Consider the following 17,496-nt stretch of genomic DNA (forward strand, 5'->3'; position numbering starts at 1 on the left):
CTCCCAAGTGGTTCATTTTTATTGTTACATCTGTCACGTAATCGGTAAATTATGTATCGGTAGCGATTGTGGAACGTAGAACCACAACTGTCTCAGCAAATTGTATTTGTCTTTAAGTTGGACCGAAATTTGTTTATTAAAGTCTTTGAATCTGTCACTGACAGAGACCGATCGATATGTGTGTATATCGACATGTATTGAGTCGTCAACACATTATGAGAGGAACGCCCAGTCGTAACTGTGAAGAAAGTTGTGAATCTGAGGTGGAGCTTAGTTGCGCTTGCGCAGAGGTTGCAGTGTGTTGAGTGCCAAGTGAGGGAAACAGGCTCCTAGAAATCTAAAAATGTTTAGTTGGTTGAGCAAAGATGAAAACAAGAAGGGACCAGAACTTTTTGAAAGTGTTGTGGAAGGTCTTAAAAAAATATACAAAACAAAGTTATTGCCACTAGAGGAATTCTACGATTTTCATGAGTTCCATTCGCCGAAATTAGAAGATCCAGATTTTGATGCGAAGCCCATGATTTTATTGGTGGGCCAGTATTCTACCGGTAAGACAACATTTATTCGATATTTATTGGAACAGGATTTTCCAGGTATTCGGATAGGCCCTGAGCCAACAACTGACAGGTTTATAGCTGTCATGTATGCTGATAATGACGGAGTCATACCTGGAAATGCATTAGTTGTCGACCCGAAAAAGCAGTTTAAACCTCTAACAAAATTTGGAAATATGTTCCTAAACCGGTTCCAGTGTTCACTGGTAAATACCCCTGTGCTTAAAGGAATATCCATTGTTGACACGCCAGGAATATTATCCGGTGAGAAACAACGTGTGGATAGGGGCTACGATTTTACTGGCGTGTTAGAATGGTTTGCAGAAAGAGTTGACAGAATCATATTGTTGTTTGATGCCCATAAGCTTGATATATCTGATGAATTCAGAAGATCGATTGAAGCCCTTAGAGGACATGACGATAAAATTCGTATCGTTCTTAATAAGGCAGACATGATAGATCATCAACAGCTTATGAGAGTTTATGGAGCGTTAATGTGGTCTTTAGGTAAAGTACTCCAAACACCGGAAGTAGCAAGAGTCTATATCGGATCTTTCTGGGATCAGCCATTGCGGTACGACGTAAATAGAAGGTAAGTTAGTTATGTTGTGCTTTTGTTTTGCTATTGATAAAACTACTCTTGGGATAAGATGCTTTCACAATCGTATTTGTTTAGGCTCTGGAGCCACGCCCCCCTCATAGCTCTACAATGACCACAGTTTATTGGCGTGAATATTTCATATTGTATATTGCATTTCACTCTTCTCCCTCCCCCCTCCAGGCAGATTAACGGAAGTATTTGATACCATTTTACCAGCACCCAAACAAAATTGCACATGTCAACGTTACCTAGGTGTCATGCTGTACTGAAGATTAGTGCCTCATGACAGATATTTCTTATTCACATTAGTTGGCTTCACCAACTCACAACCAAATTGTCAACTTCCAACTTAATCTCGACATCAGGCTGTGCTACATATCAGTCTGTCGGCATAGCCTACATTCCAAAAAGTAAAACAGGTGTGAATTAAATATTGTAAGTGTTGTGTGTGTTTTATTACTATGTGCCCGCACCACTTCATCATTGTTAGCGTACGAAACTGACATAAGATATCGGTGGATTCGGTTGACCTCTCCAAACTAATACCTTCAAAAAGGACTTCCCTACCCCTACATCTAGTGGAATCATAGACGTTTACTACATAACTCTTACTGAATAACGCAGAATCTCCAGTGGATGACATGTCTTACTGGCAATAGCAACAAAATATCAAATTTGTAATGGTGAAATTAGCTGATTGCTAAGAGTGTTTACAAATAAAATGAAGTGTACACTGAAAAATATTGTCCTCCTAGGAGTGTTTAAAGATATTAACACATTAGTCACCTGCTGAGTGTGCCTTTTACAGTTTCTGAGTGATTGAATCCCCATATTTCTGCACACAATTAAAAAAACTGAAGAACACACTTACATAACTAATATTCTTTAACATCATGATGAATCACACACAATGCAACATTTTGAGCCTATGAAGAAATGAAGATAAATACACGACCCAGTAATGAATTAAAGGTTTTAGCAAGGAGTACTTCTTGACAAAGTTGCCACAGCTACCCTACTTAGCCACTCTGTCCTGAAAGCATCTAAAATTCTCATGTTAGATACATGTTCCATGGATATTTACAATAAATTTTATGTGGGATGTGTAAGCTAAACATATATATTTATGTGGGTACAAGTGGGCCATTTACAGGGTTTTCTTATGTTAAAAGTACTAATTATTTCTTCTTGGGAATTTTTCTTTGGCACTGTAGATTTATATAAGGAGCTTCTAAGGAGAAATATTCTTAACCTACATTTGAAAACGCTTCTGCTATCTGCCAGACATTTTATTTTCGTGGGTATGTTGTCAGTCTTACAGCTTCATATTTCACCCTTTTCTATGTCAAAGTTTGTGGATAATATTCTGAGCTGCATTGAGATTTTACCTGTAAAGTGGACATGTGTGAACCCCACACACAATTATTTTGTGCAATGAATACATTTTTCCTAAGTGGGTAGTTGTCCCAGAGTATTATGCCAAAAGCTATCAGTGAATCAAAATATGTTGACTTACTGATTCCAATGTCTGCAAAGTTGCCAATTATTCTTTTGCTAGCCGAACTTAAAAAGGTAAGTAGGTCTACTATATGGTTTTTCCAGTAGTAGTTTTCATCAGTAGGCTGTGTGTGCAAGTAAGAACTTGAGAACTTCTTACTGTATTTATTATTTCTTGTTCGTATACTGTTATAGGTGGTGAGATATTTATGACTGTACAAAACTAGATTAGCTGGGTTGCTTTGGATTTGAAAGCTAGCCCCGAACAGTCAGTAATTTTCATGAAAAGCACTGTTAACTGTTTTCTCTGTAGATGTTTTTTGCTCAGCTTCACTGCAATGCGTATTGAAAAGCTACCACCAAAGCACTGATACAGTCTTTGTACAGAGTGAAACTTATCTCTGGATGTTACAGCTAAAGATACTTTCATACATTTACCATCTTCTTCCACTATCTTGCAATGTGACAACTGCTGGTACATATGAGTGTCATGCAGCTAGAAATGCTGAGACTTAGTTCCGTTTTGTAAGAAAGGAGGTGAAGGTGAAATGATTATATGGTCCTCATAAGTAAACATGGGCGTACCCAGCAAGGCGCCCAGGGGGGGGGGGAGCAGCTGCCCCCTCCCCCCCTCCAGAAGATATTTGCAGTTTGTCACTAGTTTACTGTTTTATTTAATAAGAAATGCTGCATGTTTTCTCGGATTGTACAAGTGCATTATTTTATTTAAAATGTTTATTAAAAGCAGTTTTTCACTGGGTTTACTGTTTTATTCAATAAGAAGTGCTGTATGTTGTCTCGAGTCCTTGTTTCCTGAGACTAGTATGACGTGCCTCCCCCCTCCCCCCTACCGTTCATATCCTGGGTACGCCCATGTAAGTAAAGGAAAGGAAGGTGATTTAAAACAATCAGCAGTGGTATAGACTGAAAAGTGGTAAAAGAACGAACCAAAAGCTAGAAGGAAAAACAGTAGTGAAAAGACCAGAGGAAAATATTTACAATTTGAGTTTCATTTTTACTTCCTCATTTCCATTTAGGCTTCTTGTGGTGGCATCCTTGTGTAAAATCCTCTCTGTGTACATACCGTCAGTCTAAGATCTTTATTTAAATGAGTGCAGTTTCCGCCATCCAGCTTCAAAGTGTGTTGTCATTAGCATTTTGTTATACAGAGCACAGACAATTTCAGGCTATGGTCATCTGTTATCTGAATTAGAACACTTTAAGAACGTTTTCAGAGAAACCAGATTATAACTGCTTTCAGTGCTAAACTTGGGCGCAAACCCATCCAGACAATAGAAGAATGTAAATCTACAGCACATTTTCGATTTGTTTAGTGACCTGTAGCAATATTGGGCTTACATTAGGTCAATATGGATTAGACTAGTATTCCAACCTCCACAGAAATTGAGAGCTTGCTGTAGACAGTAAAAACAGCCTTGATCTGAGAGTACCTGATGTTTACAATATGCCATGTGAATGTGGCAAAAATTAATGCATGTAAACAATCCTTACTGTAACAGTGTGTTGTGCTGAACATAGATGACATATCTAGTACAGAAACATTGGAGACTTGGTAACAGCAGAACACAGCCTTACGGAAGTGCAGAAGGCCAGCTTTAAGAATACTAAGACCCTCTCTCACTCATAGGCTTACTGGCACTCAGTAGTCAAAGCACCAGTAGAACTTTGTATATACACCAACATTTTAACAACCCATTGTTATAATTTTGGAGGTGAGAGCTTAAGTCAGGGCATCTTCAAATAAATAAGACCAAAAATGTAATTTTTAATGGAATAGGTGACGCTGGAGGCTGGTTTACACTCCCCTTCCACCTCTGAATCATGGCGTGGAGGCAACAACTAGGCTTACTACCAAATTGCCGCACCCTGCATTTGCTCATTCAAATTCCTCCCTCCAGGTGACTTCACCCTGGCAATACAAATTAGAATATGGAGTGATGTCACCTGACCAGTGACAAGTTTGGAAACTACCATAAAGGGGGCATACTTTGTTCCTGACAGTCATCCCCTGACTAAGAAGATTATGATTATTTTTGAATGCTTTAGTTTTAATCCAGATTTGACTAGGCTGTACGCCAAGAAGATAGTATAAAAACTTTGTCAGTGTTAATTGTATTCCATTTTCAAGACCTAGATTGCAATACATACCTAAAATAGTAAAATCTTTAAACTGAAAATTGAAGTAAGATATTGAATCAAAAAGTGTGTGTCCATTTTCAGCCATGACAGTACGTATAAAAAGCAATCAAAATACAGGCAGTATTCACCATCACCCTTGCTGTTTTTTTTAGTGTGGTTGTGTAGACAGTGGTTTCATATCACCATTGGAAATGATCAGAAACATTTCAGTGGATTAAACTTGGGGTAACCACTGAGTCATGGCTGAACTACGTGATGCATGCTTAATAATTTCATGTGTGTGTGGCTGGCTGGTCAACAGTGTTGTGTGGCTGGCTGTGTCATGGAGGAGAAATGCATTCTCCTGGGGAATTGTCAGCATTGATAGTGACACTGTGTTATGAAACAAGGCAGGCGTGGTGATTGTTAATCGAAGGTCATAAGAATAAAATTACATGTGTAATGGCATGGGTTTTCCTCATGGCAAGTGAATAGACACTACTGCAGTGAAATCTGGTTGCCATGATGTCATTTCTGGTAACAATACTATACAAGAACGTTTTACTCTCCTTGGTGGAAGCAGCAAATGTTGCCTTGATGTCACTATACTTCTGGCTGTATGTGCACGTCATCAAGGTTGAGAATACCGGCCTCATTCATGGAGTTTGAGTGAAGCTCACAATGTGCAGTATTGTCCCGAGAACAGATAGTGATTCTTAGTTGAGTGAAAGGCTTGAACCAGAGACTCCAAAGCTTCTGTAACAAGCTGGGCTGTGACTTCTTAGACTTGTGCCATACGGTTGAGAGTTGTAGAGGCCCTGCAAGTGGGTTAGGTGTGCACCAGTTAGGTGTGCACTATACATCAGAGGCAGCTACCCAGGTAGCTGCTTGTGTGTGGGATCCATATAAGGCTTTCTAGATTAGGGCAGTCTCCATCCAGTCCAGATGACAATGTCTATAGGAGACCCAGAAGAATAAACATAAGACCCAAAGAAATGCTCCCCACTTGTAGAAGTTTTAAAATCCTAGATGACTGGAAGCCTTTGGTCAAATGAGTCCCAATCTCAGGTAGTAAGAACAGATGGTAAGGTTAGTGTGTGGTGCACACCCCATGAAGCCATGTACCCAAATTGCCAACAAGGCAGTGTGCAAGCTGGTGGTGTCTCCATAATAGTTACGCTGTGTTTACGTGGAATGGGCTGGGTCCTATGGCCTAACTGAACTGATCATGAACTGGAAATGCTTATGTTCTGTTACTTACAGACCATGTGCAGCCATTATAGACTTCGTGTTCCCAAATGACAAAGGAATTTTTGTGGATGATAGTGCACCAGGCCACAATTGTTCAAAAATGGTTTGAAGACCAGTGTGGACAATTTGAGCAAACGGTTTGGCCACTCAGATTGCCCGACATAAATCCCATCAAACATTTATGGGACATAATTGAGATTTAAGTTCATACAAAGTCCTGCACCAGCAACTCTTTTTGCAATTATGGAGGGCTATAGAGGCAACATGGCTCAGTATTTGTGCAGGGGACTTCTAATAACTTGTTGAGCCTTTGCAACATCGTTGCTACACTACACTGGGCAAAAAGGTGGACCAACCTGTTGTTAGAAGGTATTCCATGACTTTGTCAACTCATTGTAATACTAGACACAGAAAGCTGGCTAAAACCTGAAGTTGACAGTAGTGAGATCTTGGGGAACATTTAAGCGTATACCGAAAAGATAAGGAAATGGAGGTAATATATTTGTCACAGGAGACAAAAAAAACTGAAATCCACTTAGGTAGATATTGAAGCTGCATGTGAGACTGTTCAAGTAAGACTCAGTATAAAGGGTTGGCATGAAATTATAATATGATTAACCACCAGACTCGCCTCCTGATGTAACCGAAAACTGCAAAGGAAACCTGTGGTTGATCATGTATGAATAGAGAAATATGTAGTAGAAGGGTTCATGATGGGAGAAATCCTTCATGGTATACAGTCACTGTAAAACAAAACTAAGGGCTACAGGTGGAGAGATGCTGAATGAAACATGTTTGGCAATAAAGAGAGCAATGATTGAAGCCTTCAGTGACTACCATAGCAGAATAGTGTTGAAAGATCTTTCACAAAATCCAAAGAAAATTTGGTTGTATGTAAAGTATGTTAGTGTAACCAAAGTTAATGTCCAGTCACTCATGGACAAGACAGGAACTAAAACAGAAAGTAGCAGAGAAAAAGTAGAAATGCTTAACTTTGTTTTCAAATGTCCTTCTACAAAGAAAAACGCAGGAGTATTGCTCCTGTTTAATCTTCATACCACTGGAAAGATGAGTGAAATATACAAGGTGGTCCATTGATAGTGACTGGGCCAAATATCTTGCGAAATAAGCATCGAACGAAAAAACTACAAAGAACAAAACTCTTCTAGCTTGAAGGGGGAAACCAGATGGCGCTATGGTTGGCCCGCTAGATGGCACTGCCATAGGTCAAAAGGATTTCAACTGTTTTTTAAAATAGGAACCCCCATTTTTTATTACATATTCGTGTAGTAGGTAAAGAAATATGAATGTTTTAGTTGGACCACTTTTGGCTTTGTGATAGATGGCGCTGTAATAGTCACAAACGTATAAGTACGTGGTATCACGTAACATTCCGCCAGTGTGGACGGTATTTGCTTTGTGATACATTACCCATGTTAAAATGGACCGTTTACCAATTGTGGAAAAGGTCAATATCGTGTTGATGTATGGCTATTGTGGTCAAAATGTCCAAAGGAGGTGTGCTATGTATGCTGCTCGGTATCCTGGACAACATCATCCAAGTGTCCGGACTGTTCGCCTGATAGTTACGTTAATTAAGGAAACAGGAAGTGTTCAGCCACATGTCAAACGTCAACCACGACCTGCAACAAATGATGATGCCCAAGTGGGTGTTTTAGCTGCTGTCGCGGCTAATCCGCACATCAGTAGCAGACAAATTGCGTGAGAATCAGGAATCTCAAAAACGTCGGTGTTGAGAATGCTACATCAACATCGATTGCACCCGTACCATATTTCTATACACCAGGAATTGCATGGTGATGACTTTGAATGTCATGTACAGTTCTGCCACTGGGCACAAGAGATATTACGGGATGATGACAGATTTTTTGCAAGCGTTCTATTTAGCGACGAAGCATCATTCAACAATGGTAACATAAACCGGCATAATATGCACTATTGGGCAACGGAAAATCCACGATGGCTGTGACAAGTGAAACATCAGCGACCTTGGTGGGTTAATGTATGGCGTGGCATTATGGGAGGAAGGATAATTGGCCCCCATTTTATTGATGGCAATCTAAATGGTGCAATGTATGCTGATTTCCTACATAATGTTCTACCGATGTTTCACTGCATGACAGAATGGCGATGTACTTCCAACATGATGGATGTCCGGCACATAGTTCGCGTGCGGTTGAAGCAGTATGGAATAGCATATTTCATGACAGGTGGATTGGTCGTTGAAGCACCATACCATGGCCTGCACGTTCACCGGATCTGATGTCCCTGGATTTCTTTCTGTGGGGAAAGTTGAAGAATATTTGCTATCGTGATCCACCGACAATGCCTGACAACATGCGTCAGCGCATTGTCAATGCATGTGCAAACATTACGGAAGGCGAACTACTCACTGTTGAGGTTGACGGACATCATTTTGAGCATTTATTGCATTAATGTGGTATTTACAGGTAATCACGCTGTAACAGCATGCATTCTCAGAAATGATAAGTTCACAAAGGTACATGTATCACATTGGAAGAACCGAAATAAAATTTTCAAACGTACCTGCATTCTGTATTTTAATTTAAAAAACCTACATGTTACCGACTGTTCGTCTAAAATTGTGAGCCATATGTTTGTGACTATTACAGCACCATCTATCACAAGGCGAAAAAAGTGGTCCAACTAAAACATTCATATTTCTTTACGTACTACACGAATATGTAATAAAAAATGGGGGTTCCTATTTTTAAAAAACGCTGTTGATATATGTTTACCTATGGCAGCACCATCTAGCGGGCCAACCGTAGTGCCATCTGGTTTCCCCTTCAAGCTAGACAAGTTTCGTTCTTTGTAGTTTTTTCGTTTGACGCTTATTTCGTGAGATATTTGGCCCAGTCACAATCAGTGGACCAGCCTGTATACTAGTGTCAGTGGCATGGAGAAACAGCTGAAATACTTAAAATTGGACAAAGCTGCACGGCTGATAGAATCTGTCAGGTTCTATACCCAAGTTGTGACTGAGTTAGTCCCTCTGTTAACTATAATTTATCACAACTATCTCAAGCAAAAAACCATGCCCAGTAGCTTTAATAAAGAACAGGTGACACCAGTCTATAAGAAGGATAGCAGAAGTGCTCCACAAAACTGTCATCCAACATCTCTTTCTCTTAGAACATATTCTGAGTTCAAACATCATAAGGTATCTTAAGCAGAATCTCCTCCTTCATGCCAACCACCATGGATTTTGAAAATGTAAAGCATGTGAAATCCAACTCTCATTTTTCTCACATGACATCCTGAAAGCTCAAGGCAATCAGGTAGATGCAGTAGTTATTGACTCCTGGAAAGCATTTGACTCAGTGTCACACCTCCGCTTATTATCTCAAGTATGACCGTATGGGGTGTCAGGTGAAATTTGTGACTGGTTTGAGGATTTCTGGTAGGGAGGACACAGCATGTTACCATGGATTGGAGGGTCATTGGACTATGTAGAACTAACTTCAGTTGTACCCCAGGAAAGTGCGTTTGATCCCTTGCTGTTCATGTTGTATATTAATGACCTCATGAACAATATTAATAGTAACCTCTGATTTTTCACAGATGATGCAGTTATCTTCAGTGAAGTACACACTAAATGAAGCTGCACAAATATTCAGTCGGACCTTTATAATATTTAAAAATGGTGCAAAAATTGGCAACTTGCTTTAAATATTCAAAAATGTAAAATTATGCACTACAAATAAACATAATATCTTATTAATATAATACCAGTGAGTCACAGCTGGAACTGAAAAACTCAAATACCTAAGTGTAACACTTAGTAGGGACATGAATGGAACAATCACATAGGCTCAGTCATGGGTAAAGCATGTAGCAGACTGTAGTTTATTGGCGGAATACTTGGGAAATGCAGTCATTCTACAAAGGAGATAGCTTAAGTCACTTGTGCAAATCATCCTAAAATATTCCTCAAGTGTGTGGAATCCGTACCAAATAGAACTAACTAGGGCATATGGAACATCACAGAGAATGATAGCACGAATGGTCATAGATTTGTTTGATCCATGGGAGAGTGTCGCAGAGGTGTTGAAAGAACTGGACTGGCAGGCTCTTGAAGACAGACAGAAACTGTCCCAAAAAAGTCCACTGGTAAAGTTTGAGGAACTGGCTTTAAATGAGGAGTCTAGAAATATACAACCATCCCCTACATATTGCTCCCATAGAGATCATGAGAACAAGATTCCAGTAATTACAACACACAAAGAGGCATTTAAACAATCATTCTTCCTGTACTCCATATGTGAATGGAACAGGAAAATGTCTTAATAACTGGTACAGTGGGACACATCCTGTGTTGTGCACATCAGTGGTTCACATTGTGTAGGTGTAGCTGGAATAAAAAATCTGACTTGAAACCTCCCTGTACATAAAGGAATTATAAACAATGTCATATGAAATGATCCATCAAATGTATATACAGACTGCTTTTACCATTATATGCATCAAAGCATTGTTATTTCATGTCAACAGCGTACACTGTCACCTTAACCTCTTATTGTAATTAATTTTTCCATAGCATTAGTGAACTCTCAGAACTACCACTGTTCACTTGCAAAAGGTACACTTGTTTGTATGGTGGCTACGTATCCCAAAAGATTTTGTTTGGCTGCTTGAGCAATAAAAAATGAATTAGATTTTGCTGCTCATACAAAGTGTACATATTAAGCACACAACCACTAACAGTGCTGCCATACAACAGAATCAGCTAAACTTTAGTGCTGGGCTTTCCAGGACTTTTGTTACATTGAAAGTATTACCATGCTACTCAATCATACAAACCATTTTGATGGAAATAAATGTAGGTGCAACTTTATTTCCCTTTGTATAAATTCCTTCGCTGTCTGTTAATATGCTGACAATATTTGACTTTGTGATTCATGAAAATTTCAGATTGTTTGAAGATGAAGAACAAGATTTATTCCGGGATTTACAGTCTTTGCCAAGAAATGCTGCACTGAGAAAGCTGAATGATCTCATCAAGAGAGCTCGTTTGGCCAAGGTAGTTCTTCAATTTGTATCAGTCTGTTTTTGTACAGTTCTTTGCAGTTTTTGCTGTATTGTAATTTTTTATTTTTTAGGTACATGCTTATATTATAAGTGCTTTAAAAAGAGAGATGCCAGCTATGTTTGGTAAAGATACAAAGAAGAAGGAACTGATCAAGAATTTGGGCCAGATTTATGATCAGATACAACGTGAACATCAAATTTCACCTGGAGATTTTCCAGATCTGAAGCGTATGCAGGTTTGTAAATAAGTTTTTTCTCCCCCATGAACTTGACTGGAAAACCTTTTTAGAAATTGCAAAAGATAGTTTTGTGGCAGAAGTTGCCTTAATACTGGACAGAAAATTATTCCCTATTGAATCAAAATCAGTTGTCAGAGACAATCATTGTCCGCTCTTACTTGTGTAGAGTTTGTCATCTTTTGTTGTCTGTCCATTATATGTTTAGAATTCTCTTAGAACACCATATCTTATTATTTCTGACTCCCCTGATGCCCATGTCCCCAATGACAATACTCCAAACAAAACTAGTGTTGCGTTGTTTTCAAACTAATATTGTTCAGTTTTAGTTCTTATTATTAGATGCTGCTTTAGCTTGGGTAATTCTATGTTCAATGTCACAGCCGAAATTGTTACCTGCATCCTTGAAGCTGATGATTTGTTTCATATTCTCTTCCTCCGGATTTCTGTTCAGTGCTATTGGCACTTCATTAAACTAAAAGATTTCAGTTTTCTTGTGATTTATTCTCATATTACAACATTCTGAAAAGACCTTGTTCATGCCTTCTGTGATTGTTTTGAAGACTGTGTTCAGATTTGGCTGATACTGATATGTTGTGTGTAATCCTACACATTTTTGTTTTGTTCATGTGAAATCAATCTGTCAGTATCAATATCTGGGATTTATTTCTACCAATAATAAGTTCTGAAATAGTCTTCCTGTTTGGAACTGTATAGAAAATTGCTTGCAGGTCATAACAAAACGCCTACTCCTAATACGGAACACAATAGCATCTTGTGACAACTCATGTGGAATGCCTATTATATCTTAAATTACTTTTAAAATAGCTATAACTGAAATTGGACAATTTCCCTGTTCTTCTTAAAGCCATGTCAGACCTTAACTGTCACAAGTAGTTATTCACAGAGTAGTGCAGTGCATAGAGGACTAAGCTCCAGCTTGCTAAAGGAGATGAATGGAGTCAGTGTTTTGTCATTCATGCAGACAGAACACCTGCAGAAATTACAACATATAGAGAATGGATGAACACTAAGATTTTCATTTAATTGCAATAGAAATTGTCTTGTAAATTGATAAATGCACATAATAGTGCATATTGCTGCAATTATTTCCTCAAAACCAGAAAATAGTATATAGAAATTTAGGGATTTTGACAATGGCTGCTGCTGTTAATGTATTGTTCAACTTCTAAGTTTAGCAGTTGCTTAAACTTCCAAGAATTTGGTACTGAAGAGCCTAGAGGCAAAGAAAAAGTGCATAAATAATTGGGTGAATGGTCACTTGATCCAGTTAGAGAAATTCAATCATGTCATTTAGTCACTGCTTGTGCATGTGCAGAAGTTCACTCCTTTATTGATACTTGATCTTGGTGGAGGCATCTACAAAACAGTATTTCCTCTGCAGACAGCATCTTTTTATATCTCAAAGGCATAGCACACCACTTTACAGCATTTTGCTGCTTCTCATTTAATCTTCTCACTAATAATTTGCTACATATTACTTTAAGGAAGAAGTGGTCAAAGGACACTGATTTTGAATTTTTGAATAATAGTAAAGTTTGTGTCTATTTTAATAAAGGTTTTGTTTCAATGTTATCAAATTTATGGATATGGGGCTCTGCAGTTACTTTTAAAAATATTTTATGGGCATTGTTTCCAATGGAAAGCCTCCCAGGTGGATCACAACTCTTTAGTGAGCACACACATGGTGAGCGTGGGTCCCCAAGCCTTCTTTTCCCTGTGCCACAATTATTCTATTTTCTGATCGTTTCTCAGTTTCTTTCTTTTTGACCTGACCTTAAGCAAATGCCTTATGTGACATTGATTCGACCATACCTTGCTCTCCATCTGTACTGCCCCTCCCCAGGGGGCTCAATACTCTCTTGTGAGTAAGTGCTTGGCTACCACGGGGCTCCAACCTTTTCAGCACTACTTCCCTTTCTGTGCTGCATGTCTATTATCGTGCTTTTCTTTTCCCCTCCCATGGGGACCAAGCCATATGCCTTCTTTGGGAAACCAAAGTTCTTGGTAAAACTGTGTATGGAATCATCCTGCCCACCTATCTTTCTTTCCCTATCTTTCCTTTTCTTACCCTTCCTCTGCTTTGGCATTTGAGATCTCTCCTTTTCCTTTTCTTCTCTGTCTTCTTCCACCCTGTGAATTCCTGAAGGCTGGCCCACACATTTCACATGTAAAAGTTGACAAGTAGGGCTTGTATGTACTCCAGGCCTCTCCCAACCTCCCTCTGAGCCCCCCCACCCCCTCACCACCCCCCTCCCTTGCATGTTGGAGTGCACTGTCAGAGATGCTGGCCATCATGGAAGATTTCTCTGCAATGAGTTTCTCATCTCAGAAACATAAATGGGTTGAGATGAAAGAATCAACACTTTTCCTGACTGCACCTCGATATCTCATGGTGTCGCACATGGGAGATGGTCACAATTTCACAACAGTTAATCCATTTGTTATTCAGAAGGGTGTAGATGTCATTGCCAGTCCTGTGAAGTCCTGCTCTCGGTTGCATAATGGGAGCTTGCTTTTGGAGGCTGACAGTGCTTTTGAAGCATAGGAACTGCTTAATGCAACACTTCTCCACAGTTGTCCTGTTAAAGTAGAGGCCCATCGCACTCTGAATTCCACCCATGGTGTTGTATACACTCAGCTGCTTGATGGCCTGACCAAGGCTGAAATAACAGTGTATCTCTCAGACCAGGGAGTGACTGCAGTTCACTGCATCATGAAAAGGGTTGATAAAGAATTAGTGCCAACCCGAACTCTGTTCCTCACATTTGACTGTGTGTACTCCCGTAAAAAATTAAGGCTGTCTACGGAGCCATTACTGTTGGACCATATACTCTGAATCCCATGCATTGCTTTAAGTGTCAATGCTACAACCACACTTGTGAATTTTGTGAAAATGGAGCCAAATACGTAACCGGCGGCAGGAACGCTCGTGAGAGTCTGTGTCCACCTCCTTCCCTTCACTGTATCAACTGCAAGGGTGATCGTGCTGCTTCCTCCTGTAACTGTTCAATCTACCTCAATGAGAGAGCCATTCAGGAGATACGCGGAAAATGTTTCTACTCACATTGCTCAAAAAATATTGGCTAGCTGCAAACCTTGTACACTACCCTCTGGCAATTATACTACAGTTCTCGCTACACCCCAGCCTATGAGGGACATGGCTATGCAGATCTAAGACTTACAGTTTAGTGCATGGTTGTGAAAATGTCCATCTCCAGGGTCACAGCCTCATCTTTATCTGCCATGTGTGCACACCAACAAACCTTTGCCTGTGCCAGTGAAATCGCATGCCTCATAAACAGAAGCACGGAAATCCAAAAAGGAGTACTCCCACGATGACTTTCTCCTCACATCTAGTCAGCCAACGTCTGGGTCTGCACCTGTCAAATGCCAAGGTTCTAGGCATTCAAACAAAGGCAAATGAACTTTCCCTTCTCCACCTCGGCATTCTTCTTAAACAGTGTCACCGCGCGATACCCTCACCCAGCTGACCTCTGTTTCACTGGGACACACCTCCAATGACCAGTCCACTGGCCAACCGAAGGCGAATACAAACACCTCTGTCAGACTAATGGACCAGCATCCTTCAGCCTCTGAATGTGGTCATCATGCACGTTCGAATTCTGGCACTTGGCAGCTATCGCATTGACTGCCCCCTTATTTGACCCATCTCCTGTCTATCATCAGATATGGTTATTCTCCAACGGAACATTTGCAGCATCAGATCCAATAGGGTTGAATTACAGCTCCTCTTGAAATCATATTGTCAAGTTGTTTCCTGCCATCAGGAAACAAAATTGCACCCTCACAGTCGCTTTCACCTCCCACACTTCACTTCAGTCCGTTTTGACCTTTACCCTGAGGCAGGGACTCTGGCTCGTAGGGAAGTCATATTGCTCATTTGAGATGTTACTAATGCCTATCCCAACTGTGTGTCCAACCAACTGGCAACTTTCCAAAGTTGATGGGCAGCTCTACTCCTCACTGGCCACTTTTGACGAGTAGCATTTCCCCTACATTGATGACTATGTAGAGTTCCTCGCAAATGCTATCCTTACTTCCACAGAATGTTTCATACCTCTTCCTCACTGAGACATGCCCCCATCCCCTAGTGGACTGAGGCCTGCCATGACGCAATCCACATGCGGAGACGAGCTCTCCGCATTTTTAAACGCCATGTCACGATGACAGACTGTATCCATTATAAACAGCTAAGGGTGCAAGGTCGCCACACTTTTAGGAATAGCAAAGAAGCTGGTGGACTTTTATTTATTTATTTATTTATTTATTTTTCAAAGCTCTTTTAACAGTTTTCCTCCGTCTTCTGTTGTTTGGGGTAATCTCTGTCAGCTTTCAGGAACTGTTGTTCATTCCCCAGTTCCCAGTCTGACCCTAGTGAACAATGTCATTGTAGACCCTCTCGATATCTCCAACACCTTGGGCTGATATTTTGCAGACATTTCCCGTTCCACCTACTACCATCCTGCTTTCCTCCCTCTGAAATGGGTGGCAGAGGCAATGGCAATATCTTTCTCCTCCCAGAATCGTGAATGTTACAATACTGCTTTTACTGTGAGGGAGCTTAAACATGCACTCCCTTTGTCCTGGTCATCTGCTCCAGGACTGGATGGCATTCACATTCTGATGTCGCAGCACCTATTTCCTGAGGGCCTATGCTTTCTCTTTCATACATACAACCACATTTGGACAGAGGGTACATTTACCAGTCGCTGGCCTGAAGCAGCTGGTAAGTACAAATATCTTCCTTCCAGCTATTGCCCAATTTCCCTCACCAGTAGTGTGTGCAAGGTGATGGAACATATGATTAATGGTTGGCTGGTGTGGTGGCTCAAGTCTCAGAATCTCTTCACTAATGCTCAATGTGAATTCCGTAGGCACCCTCTGCAGCTGATCATCTTGTCACCTTGTCAACTCAAATTATGAACAATTTTTTTGCAAGCACCAAACTGTTGCTGTGCTTTTTGATTTGGAGAAGGCGTATGACACCTGCTGGTGGACAGGTATCCTCTGTATTATGTGCAAGTGGGGCTTCCAGGATCACCAGCTTTTTGTTATCCGGGAATTTTTAAGAATGTATTTTTAGGATACGTGTGGAGTTGGCTGTGTTGGACACTTTTAAGAAAAAGAGCGGTGTGCCTCAGGATTCTCTGAGCATCAGCGTCTTATTTGCCCTGGCCATTAACCCTGTTATGAATTCTCTCCTAGGTATCTCGAGCTCTCTCTTTGTTGATGACTGTAATATCTATTGCAGCACTCAGTTGAACCTGTCTACTTGAACGGTGTCTTCAGTGAATCTTTACTTGTAGAGCATCAACAATGGCTTCCACTTTTCTGGTGACAAGACTGTCTGTGTGAACTTCTGGCTGCGCCAAGAGTTTCTTCCGCCCGTCCCTACATCTCGGCCCATTCCATTTTCCATTCGTTGCCACAACAAAATTCTTGGGACTCATGTGTGATAGGAAATTCTGTTGTGTCTTACCTGGCAGCTCATTGTACTCACTCCCTCAGTGTTCTACATTTCTTATGTGGTATCTCATGGGGAGCGGATCGGACCAATCTCCTCCATTTATACCAGTCCCATGTCCATTCGAAAGTGGATTATGAGTGTATTGTATATTCATCACTACATCCATCTATCTTACATCGTAACATCATCCTCCATTGCGGAATATGTTTAGCCACTGGTGCCTTTTATACTAGTCCCGTTGAGTGTTTATGCTGAAGCTGCTGACTTACTGTTGTTCTACTGGTGGGATGTTCTGCTCGGTCATTATGCAAGTTGTCTGTGTTCTATTCCCAGCCACCCATACTATGCTCCCATTTTTTATGATTCCCTTGACCACCAGTGTGGGTTGTGCCCATCTTCTCTGTTGCCCCCAGAGTTCGCTTTCATTTGCTCTTTGACAGCTTTGATTTACGTTCCCTGTGACATTCCCCATGGGTGTGAGCTCTTCACCGCCCTGTCTTCGTGCCGAGATCCATGTTCATTTTGAACTCCTTTCACTTCCTAAGGACACTACTCCTTCCCTGGTGTATTGCAATGAGTTTCTCGGACTTCGCACACAGATAGGGGTCAGTTTCTTCATCCACACTGACAGTT

At 40.5% G+C, this 17,496-nt stretch overlaps 1 protein-coding gene across 1 annotated transcript in view; it reads left to right on the forward strand.

The window, feature by feature from the left end:
- Positions 1 to 202: 202 nt before the first annotated feature.
- The window catches only part of LOC124721426 (EH domain-containing protein 3-like), a 35,850-nt gene continuing 18,556 nt past the window's right edge, over positions 203 to 17,496 (forward strand). The window contains exons 1-3 of the mRNA XM_047246400.1: positions 203 to 1,146; positions 10,999 to 11,107; positions 11,187 to 11,351. Coding sequence (XP_047102356.1) covers positions 344 to 1,146; positions 10,999 to 11,107; positions 11,187 to 11,351 — 1,077 coding nt within the window. The 5' untranslated portion in view covers positions 203 to 343. The remainder of the gene's footprint in view (positions 1,147 to 10,998; positions 11,108 to 11,186; positions 11,352 to 17,496) is intronic.

The sequence above is a fragment of the Schistocerca piceifrons genome, chromosome X (genome assembly GCF_021461385.2).
Source record: "Schistocerca piceifrons isolate TAMUIC-IGC-003096 chromosome X, iqSchPice1.1, whole genome shotgun sequence".
Classification (NCBI taxonomy): domain Eukaryota; kingdom Metazoa; phylum Arthropoda; class Insecta; order Orthoptera; family Acrididae; genus Schistocerca; species Schistocerca piceifrons.